General features: G+C 39.6%; 1 protein-coding gene across 1 annotated transcript in view; it reads left to right on the top strand.

The window, feature by feature from the left end:
* The window catches only part of PLCB2 (phospholipase C beta 2), a 79,226-nt gene that overhangs the window by 21,331 nt on the left and 40,991 nt on the right, over nucleotides 1-16,904 (top strand). Inside the window, exons 4-11 of the mRNA XM_070756707.1 lie at nucleotides 2,413-2,553; nucleotides 3,893-3,972; nucleotides 5,240-5,293; nucleotides 8,815-8,890; nucleotides 11,527-11,627; nucleotides 13,230-13,396; nucleotides 14,745-14,891; nucleotides 15,370-15,527. Coding sequence (XP_070612808.1) covers nucleotides 2,413-2,553; nucleotides 3,893-3,972; nucleotides 5,240-5,293; nucleotides 8,815-8,890; nucleotides 11,527-11,627; nucleotides 13,230-13,396; nucleotides 14,745-14,891; nucleotides 15,370-15,527 — 924 coding nt within the window. The remainder of the gene's footprint in view (nucleotides 1-2,412; nucleotides 2,554-3,892; nucleotides 3,973-5,239; nucleotides 5,294-8,814; nucleotides 8,891-11,526; nucleotides 11,628-13,229; nucleotides 13,397-14,744; nucleotides 14,892-15,369; nucleotides 15,528-16,904) is intronic.

Here is a 16,904-nt window from a genome sequence, read left to right as displayed (position 1 = left end):
TTGCTGTGAGCCGCCCCAAGTCTATGGAGAGGGGCGGCATACAAATCTAATAAATAAGTAAGTAAGTAAGTAAGTAAATCAATCAATCAATCAATCTACAGGATCTCAAATTTCATTTCAGGTCATAAAGACCTGAGCATAGGAGCAGGGTTAAATGTCTGCAGGTATATTAGAAAAAGTGTATTTTTCCATCTGCATCTTTCCCTTCTCCCCAGTTCTAAAAATGCTATGCAGAAAAAGTTCCCATAAGCACGGAAATCTCTTGCCAAATTTGACCGTGACACCTTCTCTGTTCAGAGAAAGTTTCCCATGTGATCAGAAATCTGAAAATAATTCTGCTACAGCTGGCACAGCTGAATGTCATCAAATTTTAACAGAAAAAAATTGATGTGGCTGTGCCTCCTTTAATGTGCCATGAAGAAACACAATATTGCTGGGGAAAGGGAAGGAGAGCAAAAGTATTGATTTTTAGAAGTAATAGTCAAGCTCCTACTGTGAACCATCACCGAGGGCATAAAATCAGAGTGTGCACTCTGGGTGTGCCTGTGTGTCTCTCTCTGTGTTGTGTCATTGGCTTCAGAAGTACTACACTATTGCTAGGAGTTTGCACACACTTAAAAAAAATCATTTTGAATGGCAACAGCCAAAGTCTCCCATGGTCAAATGACACAGGGTATTACTGACAACACTTGAAAGTGCAGCATCAACAGCTTTACAATATTTATTTCTTAGTGCCAGACAAGGACCAATTTATGTAAGCATTTTGTAATACAGTGCTACATGACTCATCCGCATGGCATTTCTTGTATTTCTTTAACTATCCTCCTGACGCAATGGCATTAAAATGGAAATGTTCAAAGAGTTCCTCCTTTTCCCAGAGTAACAATCGACGCGTTTAATTTTGAAGAGTGTTCGGAAACTTCAAATTGTCCAAAATGCAGCCATGTGAGTGGTTATGGGCCTTCCAAGACATGCCCATATTTCACCATCACTCCGCGGACTGCATTGGCTGCCGATTAGTTTCCGGACACAATTCAAAGTGTTGGTTATAACCTACAAAGCCCTACATGGCATCGGACCAGATTACCTCCAAGACCGCCTTCTGCTGCACGAATCCCAGCATCCGGTCAGGTCCCACAGAATCGGCCTCCTCAGGGTCCCGTCAACCAGACAATGTTGGCTGGCAGGACCTAGGGGAAGAGCCTTCTTTGTGTGGGGTCGGCCCTCTGGAATCAGCTCCCCCCGGATATTTGCACTGCCCCTACCCCCCTTGCCTTCCAAAAATGCTTAAAGACTCGTCTATGCAGCCAGCCCTCGGGTCATTAGATGTTCCCCCCTGACTAACGAGTGTTTTAGTATGTTTACATGGAGTGAATGGTAATAAATGTTTTTTATAATATTAGAACTTTTAGCTTTTTAAATTATATTAATTGGATCTAGATGTATTGTTATATTTTCTTTGATGTGTTGTGAGCCGCCCCAAGTTCTCGGAGAGGGGTAGCATACAAATCAAATCAAATCAAATCAAATAAATAAATAAATAAATAAATTTTAAGATCAGTAGTTGTAATGTTCCTCTTCATTGAGCAGCAACTGCATTTTGAAAAATAGCCATTAGGTGGACAAGATTCTAGTGTAGATATTGTCTTTGCTAAAACATCTGCTTAGAAGTTGCCCTGTACTTCTAAACTGGGAGAGATATTAAGGATTCTGGCCTTAGGAGGGCCAAGCTTGTGGAACAAGATGAAGTGAAACAAAATACTATCAAAATGTCGTGCTGACTGAACGCAAATTAAAGAAGTAGGTTATTGAAAACAGTTTTTCTTCAATAGCTCTGTGTTGGTTATAGCATTTAAAGGCCATTTTAGGGATTTGATAAAATGTGTAATAATATACACCCAACTTATCTCGCTGCTGGTTCACTCATTCCTGGACAGCATGGGCGTGTGTGCGTTTTGCATGCACACGCACAGTAACAAAGAATCGGGGGGGGGGGGAACAAAGCCAAAAAAAAATATACCGGAACTTGACTTCTGAGCATGCACAGAAGGAAAAAATAAATTCAAAAAATTCAAAAAAAATTCAAAGATTTTTTTAAAAAAATAAAAAATAAGATGGTGGCACCCATGGACCAGCACCCATGGACCGGCATCATCGTGACATCTCTAATAGGTCGCTACCAGTTCAGATGAGCTGGTCTGCCCGAGATCCAAAATCAGCTTCATAAACCCATCTATAACTAAGAAAGAAAAAGAGGGGAAAATATTGAGTAAAGACTATTGTCGCTAAAATATTCTTTTGTGTTCATTTTGAATTTTAAAGCAAGATTTTCTCAAGTGTCCTCACTTCTCCTTTCAGTTTTCCTTCTTAATGTGCTTTTATTTATTTATTTCTATATCTTATCCTTTGCAGAATCACAAGCTCCGAGAAGTTTTCAATTTGGATTTTCCAAACAACAACTTTCTTCACAAGATATTGACTGTGGTTTCTGGTCCTGATATGGTGGACCTCACATTTCACAATTTTGTTTCTTATAAAGAAAATGTTGGAAAGGTATTAGAAAATAAAATAAAGTTCCAGATGTTAATGCAAGCAAAACCTAAACAAAATAGCCACACAATAACATCTGTGAGAGAACAGTTGTCATTCTGTTTAAAGTGCTTTCATTGAAGATGGTAGACACTGGTTTTGAACCAGCTTGGCCATATTGTGTGTCTTTCCTCCCTAAAATATTTCATAGAATATATCCATGTACAAAAATGGAAAAATATGTGATTGTATGAAAAGCTAAATAAGCATACAGTATTATCAGTGTGATAATGTGCTTATGCAGGGCCTGATTACTTTCATATTCAAACCCCCACTCAGTTATGAGTTCCCTTCATGGCTTTGAAATACTCATCATGTTTTAGCCAAACCCCACTTCACACAACAGATGTAAACAAAAGTTGGCAGGAAGAACCAAGTATATTGGACTAAACTATCTTAAAGAAAACTTGGAATATATATTTATTTGACCTTCTATTTAATTTTGTATGAAGTGCAATGACAATATGGTTCAAAAAAAGTGGCATAGATTAGAATCTTGTTTTTAGAAAAGATAGTCATAATGGGAAATGAGCATTTATTCCATGTGGGAATATTGCCTGGCACAGCCACTAATAGATATTACACTATGGGCTGCCAAAAATTTTACTGCCACACTGTGGGCGTGACTTATTTTGTGGGTGTGGCTTGGTGGTCATATGACCGGGTGGGAATGACTTGACAATCATGTGACCAGAGGAGGCTTAAAGGTCATGTGACTGGATGGGAGTGGCTTACTGACCAAAATAAGTTTTCAAATAGGTGCTTGGACTCTTTTTCAGTTCATTAAATCACATTATTTGAATAGCCACAAAAAGGACAAATGATAGACAGCATTATTTGTTGAGGAGCACAGTAACATTTTAAGGTTTTGTACTGAACCCACAAGGTTCAGTATGATAACAGATTAGGCAAATAGCTCAATTTTATTGAATTGCTATAAAAGTTCAGTTCTAGATAATGATTAAAGCCTTTATGGGTAAAAACATACTATTTAATTATTTCCTATTTTAAAAGTAATTAAGGATCATACTGAGGTCCATACTAAGAGAAGGAAGGATAATATGTCCTCGGAGAGGGGCAAATCTAATAAATTATTACTATTATTATTGTTGTTGTTGTTTTGTTGTTGTTGTTGTTATAATAATAATAATAATAATAATAATAATAATAATAATAATAATAATAATAATATAATATAATAATTAACTATTAAGTATTCAATAAATAATGCATAAACTTACTACCCACACTACGTCTTCACAAGTTTTGAACTTTCAGCTTTTACCTTGGCTTCATTTTTCAGAACTGGGCAGATGATATCATGAACTTCATTAAGAACCCCTTTATATACAATGCTTCCCGTTATACTTTCCTGGAGAAAATGTGAGTAGTTATTTTCAAAGTTTGTATTTCCAAGTACTTCTTGGCAGTTCTAGTAATATCATAGTGGCTGAAAGCTGGACATTTAAAAACACTGAAGTATGATGTAGTCGTACAAGGAGGGTCCATACTCTTCCACCCCCCCTCCAAGAAACAACAACAGTCAAATATGGGCAAGACATTATTTTCATCAGGGCTGTGTTCTAACCCAGTGTTTCCCAACCTTGGCAACTTGAAGATATCTGGACTTTATTTATTTATTTATTTTATTTATTTATTTATTAGATTTGTATGCCGCCCCTCTCCGAAGACTCGGGGCAGCTCACAACAGCAATAAAAACAATATAGCAGTGGAACAAATCTAATATTAAAAACATGTAAAACCCTATCATTATTTTAAAAAACCAAACAGCACATTCATACCAAACATAAAACAAAGTATATAAAAAAACCCTGGGGGAAAGGTGTCTCAACTCCCCCGTGCCTGGCGGTATAAGTGAGTCTTGGCTGGCTGGGGAATTCTGGGAATTGAAGTCCAGATATCTTCAAGTTGCCAAGGTTGGGAAACACTGTTCTAACCTACCTCACTGTTGGTTTGCTTCCTCCCGCGCTGTGTGGCCAAGCCGTAGCACACATGCATGCACATTACAAAAAAAAACCCACCAGATTTTTTTAAAAAAATCAGCTAAAAACAAAATGGTGACTGTATGCGCAGTGCCAAAACCTCAATTTCTGCGAACACGCAGAAATTTTAAAAAAAGAAAAAGAAAAAAGATGATGGTGGCTGTGGACCAGCACTGACCGATCCGGTTCAGTAACATCATTGTGATGTCACCAGCAGGCCGTTACCATTTGGCGCAAATTGGTCCAAACCGGGAGGAACCTGTGGTAGCTGATAAAAATCTAATCCTAGTAGCATCAATTCATTGAAATTCATCTTATTGACCATTTTGGGACCATAAGAGAAAGAAATGAGTGACTTCTTCTTTATTTATTTGCTAGTGCCTGCGCTTCTTTCCTAAAGTATTCCCTTCCTTTTCATTGTATCCTTCCTGTGAAAGCAGAGATCCAGGCTTGATACTACAACAGATAACTTTAATTGCCTTTTTGGATCTTAAAGCTCCAGGCTCCGGTTCCTGAAGGAATCAAACCAGGATTAACTCAGTTCTTTTTCCCTACAATGGCTACCTTCCTTCATTATTTTTTGTCCCACAACTTTGTAAATATCCTAATACTGATAAAAATGTATCTGATCTGCCCTTTCCTGCAGTCTGGTGAAACTGAAGTTGCAGCTGAATGCTGAGGGGAAAATTCCTGTCAAGAAGTGAGTATGGTGTTGATAATGCTTTGGTCAATGATGCCGCTCATCATTCCAAGAGGGCCCCATAGCATTGGGCTTTGGACAAAGATGTGACCAGCTAACCTCTATTGCCAGCGTTTTTCATATGGAATGACACAATCCCACAAAATACAATGGAATGTAGAGGTCTGATCCACAGGGGGAGTATTTCATCTTAGCAGTTTGATCACACACATATATACACTGTCATTGATAACAAAACATCACCAATGTATCATATTTGTGACTGATATTTAAATGCATTACTTCCTTGGCATTCTTATGCAAAGAGTAGGCCTTATCTTCTACCTTTGCTTTAGGGTTATGCATGCGTTCATTCTATTTCTGTTTCCATTGAAAAGTTCATCTTACGGCCTATGGTTTACAGATTAAAGCAGGTCAGAGCTGAAATGTGGCGTTGAAATGTGGCATAGAAAGGGGAAATGTGGCATAGAAAGGGGATATTTCTTCTTCCTGAAAATATAATTGTGAAATGGTTAATGAGAAATCTATTTTTGATCCGGTTAGCCTCAAGAGTCTTCAGAGAGGGGCAGCATACAAATCTAATAAATAATAATAACAATAACAATAACAATAATAATAATAATAATAAAGAGCTTCCTGATGGGTTTTATTCCATGTTTTTATTGTGATGTATTGATTCATGATGGCATCTTATAAGTACACAGGCCATCTGCTGCCTCATATGTTGGTTCAGTGGTCCCTGGAATTATACAAACATCATGTCTGCAATATTTGAGAGAAAGTCAGTGAAAAACAAAAGTTTTGATTATAAAAAAAATGTGTTGCACATTTCAGCTCGCCCCAGAGATAGAAACATAGAAACATAGAAGACTGACGGCAGAAAAAGACCTCATGATCCATCTAGTCTGCCCTTGTACTATTTCCTGTATTTTATCTTAGGATGGATATATGTTTATCCCAGGCATGTTTAAATTCAGTTACTGTGGATTTACTAACCACGTCTGCTGGAAGTTTGTTCCAAGCATCTACTACTCTTTCAGTAAAATAATATTTTCTCACGTTGCTTTTGATCTTTCCCCCAACTAACTTCAGATTGTGTCCCCTTGTTCTTGTGTTCACTTTCCTATTAAAAACACTTCCCTTTAACATATTTAAATGTTTCGATCATGTCCCCCCTTTTTCTTCTGTCCTCCAGACTATACAGATTGAGTTCATTAAGATTAGAACGGCCCCCACCCTCCTTGCCTTTCACAAGTTACTTAAGCCCCACCTTTGTCGCCAGGCTTGGAGGAACTGAGATACTCTGAGCACACATAGTTTTATGAATGGTATGATTGTATTGAATGGTTCTTAATGATGGGCTTTTTACATGTTTTGTTTCTTTTTAAATATTGGATTTGTATATTGTTGTGATTGTTGTGAGCTGCTCTGAGTCTCCGGTGAGGGGTGGCATACAAATCTAATAAATTATTATTAATTATTATTAATATTTCAGAAATCCATCCTCTCAAATAAAATACACATTCAGCTTCAGAAACACAGAGGTTTCAGCTCTATTCACTATTGCCTAATGGAAACCTTAGACACTGAAGTTTTAGTGTTTTGAATTCTACTCTGACATAATATTCTCCTTTCAGTAGAGTTGTGTTTACTTTATTATTATTATGATGATGGTTGTTTATGGGCAGTCTTCCCACTAGAGTAGTGATGGCTAGCCTTTTCATTGCTATGTGCCAAAACTGCGCATGTACAGTCATAATGCAATGCATATGTGCCCCCGTGTGCCACACACCCCATGTATGTGCATGTAACACCGTGTGTGTCCCACCCTACATGTGACCCCCTATGATCCCCTGCCCCTGTGCATGCAATCCCCTTGCATTCACCCCATGCATGTATGTATGATCTCCCCTGCACTCCAAGCCCCCCTGCACTCCCCCATCCCCTCTAGAAACATAGAAACATAGAAAACTGACAGCAGAAAAAGACCTCATGATCCATCTAGTCTGCCCTTGTACTATTTCCTGTATTTTATCTTAGGATGGATATATGTTTATCCCAGGCATGTTTAAATTCAGTTACTGTGGATTTATCTACCACGTCTGCTGGAAGTTTGTTCCAAGGATCTACTACTCTTTCAGTAAAATAATATTTTCTCATGTTGCTTTTGATCTTTCCCCCAACTAACTTCAGATTGTGTCCCCTTGTTTTTGTGTTCACTTTCCTATTAAAAACACTTCCTTCCTGACTTAGTTAACCCTTTAACATATTTGAATGTTTTGATAATGTCCCCCCTTTTCCTTCTGTCCTCCAGACTATACAGATTGAGTTCATTAAGTATTTCCTGATAAGTTTTATACTTAAGACCTTCCACCATTTTTGTAGCCTGTCTTTGGACCCATTCAATTTTATCAATATCTTTTTGTAGGTGAGGTCTCCAGAACTGAACACAGTATTCCAAATGTGGTCTCACCAGCGCTCTATATAGTGGGATCATAATCTCCCTCTTCCTGCTTGTTATACCTCTAGCTATGCAGCCAAGCATCCTACTTGCTTTTCCTATCACCCGACCACACTGTTCACCCATTTTGAGACTGTCAGAAATCACTACCCCTAAATACCCCTAAATTCTTCTCTTTTGAAGTTTTTGCTAACACAGAACTGCCAATACAATACACAGATTGAGGATTCCTTTTCCCCAAGTGCATTATTTTATATTTGGAAACATTAAACTGCAGTTTCCATTGCTTTGACCATTTATCTAGTAAAGCTAAATCATTTATCATATTACAGACGCCTCCAGGAATATCAACCCTATTGTACACTTTAGAGTCATCAGCAATTAGGCAAACCTTCCCTACCAAACCTTCCTCTATGTCACTCACAAACATATAAAAAATAATAGGACCCAGAACAGACCCTTGTGGCACACCGCTTGTAACCAGTCTCAGAATACTTGCCATTAACAACAACTCTTTGATGTCTACGCTTCAGCCAGTTTGAAATCCACTGAACTATCCAGGGATTAAGTCCAATCTTCACTAACTTATCTATCAGCTCTTTATACGGAACCGTGTCAAAGGCTTTGCTGAAGTCCAGATAGGCAATATCCATGGCACCACCTTCATCCAACACCTTTGTGACATAGTCAAAGAAATCAATGAGATTAGTCTGACACGATTTGCCTTCAGTAAAGCCATGCTGATTTGGGTCCAATATGTTATTGGTTTTTAGGTGCTGATTTATCCTCTTTTTGAGTAGTCTCCACGTGTACATGTGTGTGTCACTCGCATGTACCTCACCCCTGCTCATACATGGCAGAGATCCCAAAAACAGCTGGTTAATGGGAGGCACACATACATGCGTGGTGGAGCTGAGCTGTAGCAATGGCTCATGTGCTTGCAGAGAGGGCTCTGTGTACCACATGTGGCACATGTGCCATAGGTTCGCCATCATGGCACTAGAATGTTGCAGTCTTCCACTGGTGTCTCTGTTTAATTTACCCTCCCTTTCTTTTCCAGTATTTTTCAAATGTTTCCCGCGGACAGAAAAAGGGTAGAAGCAGCATTAAGTGCCTGTCATCTTCCACAGGGGAAGGTCAGTAATTTTTTTTTACATGTATATACCCAGAACTCATAAATGGAATTAGAATTTGCTCCTGAACAAGGTATGTAAATTATGTAATAAACACAGATTTCCAAAAACTGTTCCTCAAAGCTCTTGAGCAAATGGTTTTGATCTCCCAGCCCAAAACTTTGCAATGTTGAACAGCCACATCTGGAAAAGGGATTCTACACAACTTCATCTGACAGATCAGGAAATAAATGGGTAGAAAGAGTCTGTATGAGATCACTGGGACTACTGAATTGGGTGAATATACCCTTGTGCTCCTATAAGAATGTGCATATTTTATTTAGTATTAATAGTTGAATAAAGTGATTGCTGGCAAATGTATTCATATTAGTTGATATCAAGATTAAGGCATTTGATACAATCCCGTGTATTGAAAATAAAGAGAGAAAGACTGTTGAATCTTTAAACAAATACTCAATTGGAAACTATTGCCAATCTACCAACATCCTAGAGCAGTGATGGCGAACCTATGGCAAGGGTGCCACAGATTGCACGTGGAGCCATAATTGCTGGCACGTGAGCTGTTGCCCTAGCTCAGCTCCAACATATATGTGTATGCTGGCCAGCTGATTTTTGGCTTGCACACAGGCTCTGGCAGGGCATTTTTGGCTTTCAGAGAGCCTCTGGAGGGATGGGAGAGGTTGTTTTTATCCTCCCCCAGCTCCAGGGAAGCCTTTGGAGCTTGGGGAGGGCGAAACACAAGCCTACTGGACCCCCAGAAGCTGGGAAATAGGCAGTGATGGGCTCCTACGGGAACGGTCAGGAACGCAGTTCCGGTAGCAAAATTTGGAGCTCCACCCCAGAGCACCCAATTTGCACTGAAAGATGTTGAAACAAAATGCATAAGCCACACCCACAGTGTGGTAGTAAAAATTTTGGTAGCCCATCACTGGAAATAGGCCATTTTCAGCCTCCAGAGGGCCTTCAGGGGGCAGGGTAAGCTGCTTTTGCCTTCTCCAGGATTGAATTATGGGTGTAGGCACTCACACATATAGGATAGTCCACACTCATGCTCTTTCGGCACCCGAGAGAAAAAAGGTTCGCCATCTCTGTCCTAGAGAAATAACTGTACAGACAATCCTTGTTTAGGAACTGCCTCGGACAGCAATAATTCACAGCTAATGGCAGTGATTAAAAAACTAACTTTGCAACCAATGCACATATTTATGATCTTTGCAGTACCTCTATCATGTGTTTGCCATTACAGTTAGTTTGTGAACTTCGAACCAAACTTGGCAGCAGCCATTTCTATTCTTCAGTTGCCACACAGAGAAGGCGGGGGGGAGGTTGGAACGTGTTACCAGACACAGTAGAGAGCTTTCTTGTGAGAACCAAGGTCATCTCTACTGGCAACGGATCAGGTCGGAATCAGGGGCAGATTGCTCCTACCGCTGCTACTGGTGCGCAGCTTTGGGTGTCTTGCATGTGCATGTGTGCATTCCAGTGTGGTTTTGCTTCTGCTTTTGCGCATGTGCAGGAAGCAAAATCTTGCGAGGGGACATGTGTGTGTGTGTGTTTGTATGAGATTTTGGCAATTTTTTAAAAATGTTATGACTATATTTTTCACTTTGTAGTCATTTTGGTTTTGTACCACTCTTCCCCAACCTAGTTGTGTTGGACTGCTTCATCACACATTCTTGAATTGGATCTAATAATTTTGGGAATCCTCAAATTTTTAGAAAACACCAGGTTACAAAAGTCTGTTTATACCAGTATGTAACACCATTGCAAGAAGCTACCCTTTTTTCCCTCTAAACTCTCAGAAGCATGTTTGCCCTATTCCACAAGTAAGCTCAGGTGTGAGAAGAGGAGGGAAAACCAAGCAACCAGGATAAACTGCAAATTCTCACTGATGGGAAATAATTTGCTTCCCATTTGCAGTATTTCCTGCTGGGCCAGAATTAAATCGTCAGCTAATCATCTAAGTTAGAAAAAGATTGCAACAACTCATTGAGATAAAGGAACCACAATAGCATGTCATTTTTTACAAACACTACAGGTGGTGGGGCCCATAAATCTACTATAACTACATTATCTACTCTGTGAAAAAAGTTACATTCTTAAGGGAAAACTGAAATTCTTGCTAAATTTACTCCATTTTTCGGAGTATAAGATGCACCTTTTTCTTCCCTAAAAGAGACTGAAAATTTGGGTGCATCTTAAATTCCGAATGTAGTTTTTTCAATGCTTCCCTGCCCCCCACCCTAACAAAGTGCTTCCCAGCTTCCTACTCCCTTCAAAGAAGTTTTTTTTTCCAGCCCTAAGTCTTTGCAGGCTTGTTTCATTCTTACTCCCTCTGAAAAAGACTTTTTTCAGCCCTAACCTGGAGATAAAATAATGTGCTGAAACTAAACAGACTAGGGACACTTGTAGGTAGATTCCCCCCCCCCCCCTATTTTCCTCCCACAAAACTAAGGTTTTATCCTCTGGTGCATCTTATACTCTGAAAAATATGGTATTTTTCTATTTCACATGCAGCTTTCCTTTGTTCTATGACATACAACGATCTCTTTGTTGTATTTAAGCACAGGAGAAAGAAGTCATGTTATAACTCAAGATATATTGTTAAATCTTATAGTGAGCTACTCTTTCATTTCCAGAATGATGGTATCAACCCAGAAGACTTTCCTGAAAAAGTGTTTAAAACATTCCTGATGAACCTGTGTCCTCGTCCAGATATCGATGAAATATTTACCTCACAGTAAGCTTTCATGGTAGAAGAAATACTATGTAGGTAAAGGAAGTCTGGGTGAATCCGATGAAATCTAGCACAGTTCTCATCCTTCAGCATTTCTTGTGCTTTGTGTTTGCTTGGATTCATCGGAGTCTTTTGGGATTCTGTATTTGCATTCTGTGTCATCCAGAATTACAGGCTAACTCTGCCCACGGCCTGGAGTTTAATCCTAATAGGTCTCAATCAGGGGCGGATTCCCATTCCTGCCTCTACCGTGCTCCAGCTTTGCTTGTCTGGTGCGCATGTCCCAGTGAGTTTTCCCTTCTGTGCATGCGCAGAAAGCAAAATCTTGCAAGAGGACATACATGTGTGTGAGATTTCAGTGGGGTTTTTTGCTTCCATGCATGTGCAGAATCAAAAAATTGCTGAAAACTCATGCACGCATGTCCCTCACAAGATCTTGCTTTCTGTGCATGTGCAGAAGCAAAATCTTGCTAGGATGCACATGCATGCAGGAGAAGCAAAGTTGCACACACAGTTGTGCAACTTTTGCTACCGGTGCGCCATTCTAATCCGAACCAGCAGCAACCCAATACTGGTCTCAATGTTGTCTCAGTCTTCCATCCTTCCGTAATCAGGATCCAGACTATTGGGGAAAATATGATGATGTTGTAAACTACCCAGAGAGTGCTGTAAAACACTATGGGCCAGTATATAAGGCCTATGTGCTGTTGCTTTTAAAAGTATATCTTATTATATACCATTTTTTCTACAAAGGAAATTTGTTAGGGGTCTTAGTTGTTCATTTTTTCATTTTGCAGACATTTGGGAAAGTTTTGTGGTCAGTTTTTCCCGATTTTTAAATGTTCAAAAGTTCAAGTTCAAGTTCAGTACAAGAAACGAAAGTGAAGAAAAATAGATCCGGCTGTTGTTTCGCACTTGGATACGAATTTTCTGATAACTTTCACCTTCGCCTTGTTAAGGAAACTTTCACTTATAACTTTCTCTGTACTCCGATCTTCTATTTTTAACATGAAACAATAAAATTTTTACCTTAGTTTCTTCTTCTCTTTTTGTATTCTTTTTCACTCTGTAAAACTTCAAAAATCTTTACTTTCTTTGTGCTTTTTTCTCGCTTTCCACTGGTTTGGGGGGATCGCAATAGCCGTATCCTCTTAGGAACAGAGGATCGGTTCTCCCTTGTCCAGAGCTGTAGGGCAGACCACCGTCTCCGGAGCTTCGGCGGCGGCTCCTCGGACAGAGGGAAGCCCCCTGTTCTAAGATCGGGCCATCCGGACCCGATCCGATCGCAATCAGCAACCTCTGGAGGGGTGAAAGGAGTCTCTGGGCAGAGCCCTGCCCAAGAGACTCCGCTGCGGTCCCGAGCCAGACCGGAAGTCTCCATTTGGGAAAGTTTTAAGATGATAAAGGAAGCACTTTAGACCGAGCTTTATTTTTGCACCCATTGTTTCATGCCTTATAGTGCTGAATCCGCAGTGCAGAAAAAAGATAAAATGGAACGAGCTTGTTCAATACTAAAAAATAAACAAAATTGAAAGTTGCCTTGCTCCTAGGGGGAGGCTTTTCCAGGGACCTCTAAAGACACTCTTCTTCACTGTTTCTCTTTAGCCATTCAAAAGCCAAGCCATACATGACGAAAGATCACTTGACAAAATTTATCAACAAGAAACAACGAAATTCCCACCTCAATGACATGCTTTTCCCTCCTGCCAAACCTGATAGAGTACAAGGTCTCATAGAAAAATATGAACCCAGTGGGATGAATATTCAAAGAGGTGAGTCTTTTCCATTAGAATGAGGTTTTGTCATGATCCCAAGCCCATAGAGACAACAGAGTACTATATACTGTCCAGTTCGTATGTGGATCTGAACAGGGTAGGAAACATAAAACAGTATAAAGCCCTACATGGCATAGGACCAGACTATCTCCGAGACCACCTTTGGCCGCATGAATCCCAGCAACCGGTGAGGTCCCACAGAGTTGGTCTCATTAGGGTCCCATTGACCAAACAATGTCGGCTGGCAGGACCTAGGGGAAGAGCCTTCTCTGGGGCGCCCGGCCCTCTGGAATCAGCTCCCCTGGAGATTTGTACTGCTCCCACCCTCCTCGTCTCCCGAAAGAGTTTAAAAGCTCATCTTTGCCACCAGGCCTGGGGTTCCTTAGGTCTTCCCTCCTGACCAATGAATGCTTTAGTTTGACTGCTGAATGAATGATATTGATAGTTTTTTAATAAGAATTTAAATATTGTTTTTTTAATGTATTAATTGGATTGTTATTATTGTTTCTTGTTTTTCTGTACATGCTGTGAGCCGCCCCGAGTCCTCGGAGAGGGGCAGGATACAAATCCAATTAAATTTAAATCTAGTGAATGTGTTTATTTTATTTATTTATTAAATTTGTATGCCACCCCTCTCCGTAGACTCCGTACACTGTTCATGCGTGCTTGTTTGAATGTCTATAAACATATTCCTCCTGTACACCCAGAGATATTTGGCAGTTTGATAATATATTGCTGAATCACCTCCCAAATATCAAATAGAATATCTGTAAGACCTATAAAAGAACAGGACAGTGTTGTGAGTATTGTGAATACCTCAGAGTTTCTGAGAGTTTTGTCAGTACTTCAGGGTATGCCATCAAAAAACAGTTGGCCTTTTCTTGATTAACAGTCCTCTAATCCCAGAAAAAAAATTGTAATCCTAACATTGTGGAATGCTTCCTTATAGCCTTTTCCTCTCTTTGTCAGCCAACCAAAATTGGCTGAAGTTGGCTAAACAAAGAATCTCAAGCAGATTGGATGGAATTAGGAATGAAAGTTATAAAATAATCATAACTCACAAGAGTCATAGCTCTATTGCCTTTGGTTTTAAGTCAGAATAAAGAACTGGGGGTAGGGGTGGGGGGTTGGAGATCCAACTCAGAGACAGGCACTTAGTTTCCTCCAGAAGGTTTATTCTGTAATTCCCACAATACCTTATCATTGGCCATCTTGACTAAGGCTAATGGGAATAGAAATCCAGAACATTTGGAGGGCAGAAAAATACTTACCCTTGATTCAAAGTCATCTTCTTCAAGGCCATGAATTCCACTCCCAGTCACAGTACAATTGCTTTATCCTGCAGGGCAGCTGTCTCCTGAGGGAATGGTTTGGTTCCTGAGTGGTCCTGAAAACTGCATTGTATCTCAAAACAAATTGTTGCTATACCAAGATATGAACCAGCCACTCTCCCATTATTTCATCAACTCATCCCACAACACTTACCTAACAGGTATGGTGATACCTGCCAATATGCATTTATTTGTCCCAGTTACGATCATTTTCTACAAGTTGTCAACTTTTATATGGGTTTAGGATTACAATTCCCCACATTTCCTGGTACTTCCAGTTTAAAAAAGATTAGGTAACAGGCGCTATGAAAGATAATCATCCTATATCTAGCTATTGATGCTCATAGACCATATGACCATAACATAGGGCGGATGCCTATAAGCGTATTGGATGTTTATAATTTATACATCGTCAACTAATGTATTTGCCTGCTGGAGAATCATTTTCATTGTCTGCTATATTAATCATTCACACACATAAACTTTACATTCACACCCACACTCATACCCACATTTACACACTCTGGTACCCACTTTCCAATTGTTGCCCTTCCTATTTAGGAATTTTTACTGGTTATTGTATTATGGTTCTATTAATATTTTATGTGCCCACCTTTTTTTAAAAAAAATCAACAACAGCTGGACAGTTTTCTGGAATCTCATCTCCTGAAATGTATCGCCAAACTCTCTTGGCTGGTTGTCGTTGTGTGGAACTTGATTGCTGGAAGGGACGTCCTCCAGATGAGGAACCAATCATCACCCACGGGTACACTATGACAACTGAAATACTGTTCAAGGTACACATTTGCTGGTGATATTTTTTTTATTTGTTTTCTTTGAGCCCATATACAGTAGTTCTATCTGACAAATTTGCGACCGCATCCCAAATTAAAGATAAAAAAATCCTTATACCAGGATAATATACAATCCATAGCCACTCTGTCTTGCCAGAACCAAATATAACTATTTGTCCCCATCTAGATCAAGATGTACAACTGGTATTATCAGCATACTGATGTTACTACATCCCATATTGGAAAATGACCTCTTCTAGAGGTTTCATGTAGCTATTAAAGAGGAAAGGTAGGGATTTCAAACCCTGAGGCATCCCACAAGTAAGGGGCTGAAATATTAGCCTCTCCTCATTCCCATTTATACCAATTCAAAGAAAGGAGGAAAACAACCTTAACACTCTGTCTCTATAGTATTTTCCAGCCTAAAACCCAAGTAGAAAGGGTCCAGATACCCTATTTCTGAAGCTCCAGGCCAGCCACTTTCTCAACAACTGCCCCCCCCATCCCCCACCCTGCCAAAAGGAAGGGAGATAGGACAAAAGTTGTCCAGAAGTGTTGGATCCAGATATGGCATTTTTAGGAGGGAGTCTACAACCATCTCTTTCATGGCACGTCAGAACCATTTCTTCATATAAAAAAGTATTTGCCACCACCTGATCCCAACCACAGGTAATCCCTCAAGAAATTTTAATCAACTAGGAAGGTCATGGATCTAATAAATTGGTGGCATGGTTGATAGAACTAAGGATCCCGTCTATTTCCTGAGGAGCTGCAGGAAACAGAGAAAGAACCAATCAATTCACGGAGACGTTATTTGGAATCCAAGTGTCTCCAAGAGATTTTTGAGCAGCAGCCGCCAAAGCTTGGAGCTTCTGAGGAATCCAGTGATTTTAAGTGAAGCAGCCAGTACTGGCTTCTTATCTTAATGTTATAAAAGCTCCAAGTCTGTTAAATGTTCCTCATAGGATTTGTTTTCCGTATTCCTGCCTATCCTTGTTGTCTTCCTCTGGATCTATTTCCATTTAATTATACTGATCTTAAAAATCTGGAATACAGAAATTGTACCCAGAATTGGGGAGGAGATCATGCTAAATACAATCCCAAGATGGTTTGTGTTTAGCATGTCATCAATTGCAACTTCAAGAGTTGTGTGTGTGTGTGTGTATTCTGATTTACTACTACAAAATCAGGTACCCCTTATTCTAAATATAGATTTAGTTCATTCGCCTTATCTTGTTTTTTAATCATAATGTTTCATTTGATTTGTTCATTTTTTGGCCTAAATGAGTTTGATCTTAAAGACCTTAACGATTTCCCTTACTTTCTGTAATCTGCACAGCAGTACTTTGACATTACTGAAATCAAGTCACATAAGACATA

Source organism: Erythrolamprus reginae, chromosome 1, assembly GCF_031021105.1.
Source record: "Erythrolamprus reginae isolate rEryReg1 chromosome 1, rEryReg1.hap1, whole genome shotgun sequence".
Classification (NCBI taxonomy): domain Eukaryota; kingdom Metazoa; phylum Chordata; class Lepidosauria; order Squamata; family Dipsadidae; genus Erythrolamprus; species Erythrolamprus reginae.
The sequence above is the reverse complement of the archived record's forward strand: the minus strand, read 5'-3'. Positions and strand labels throughout refer to the sequence as shown.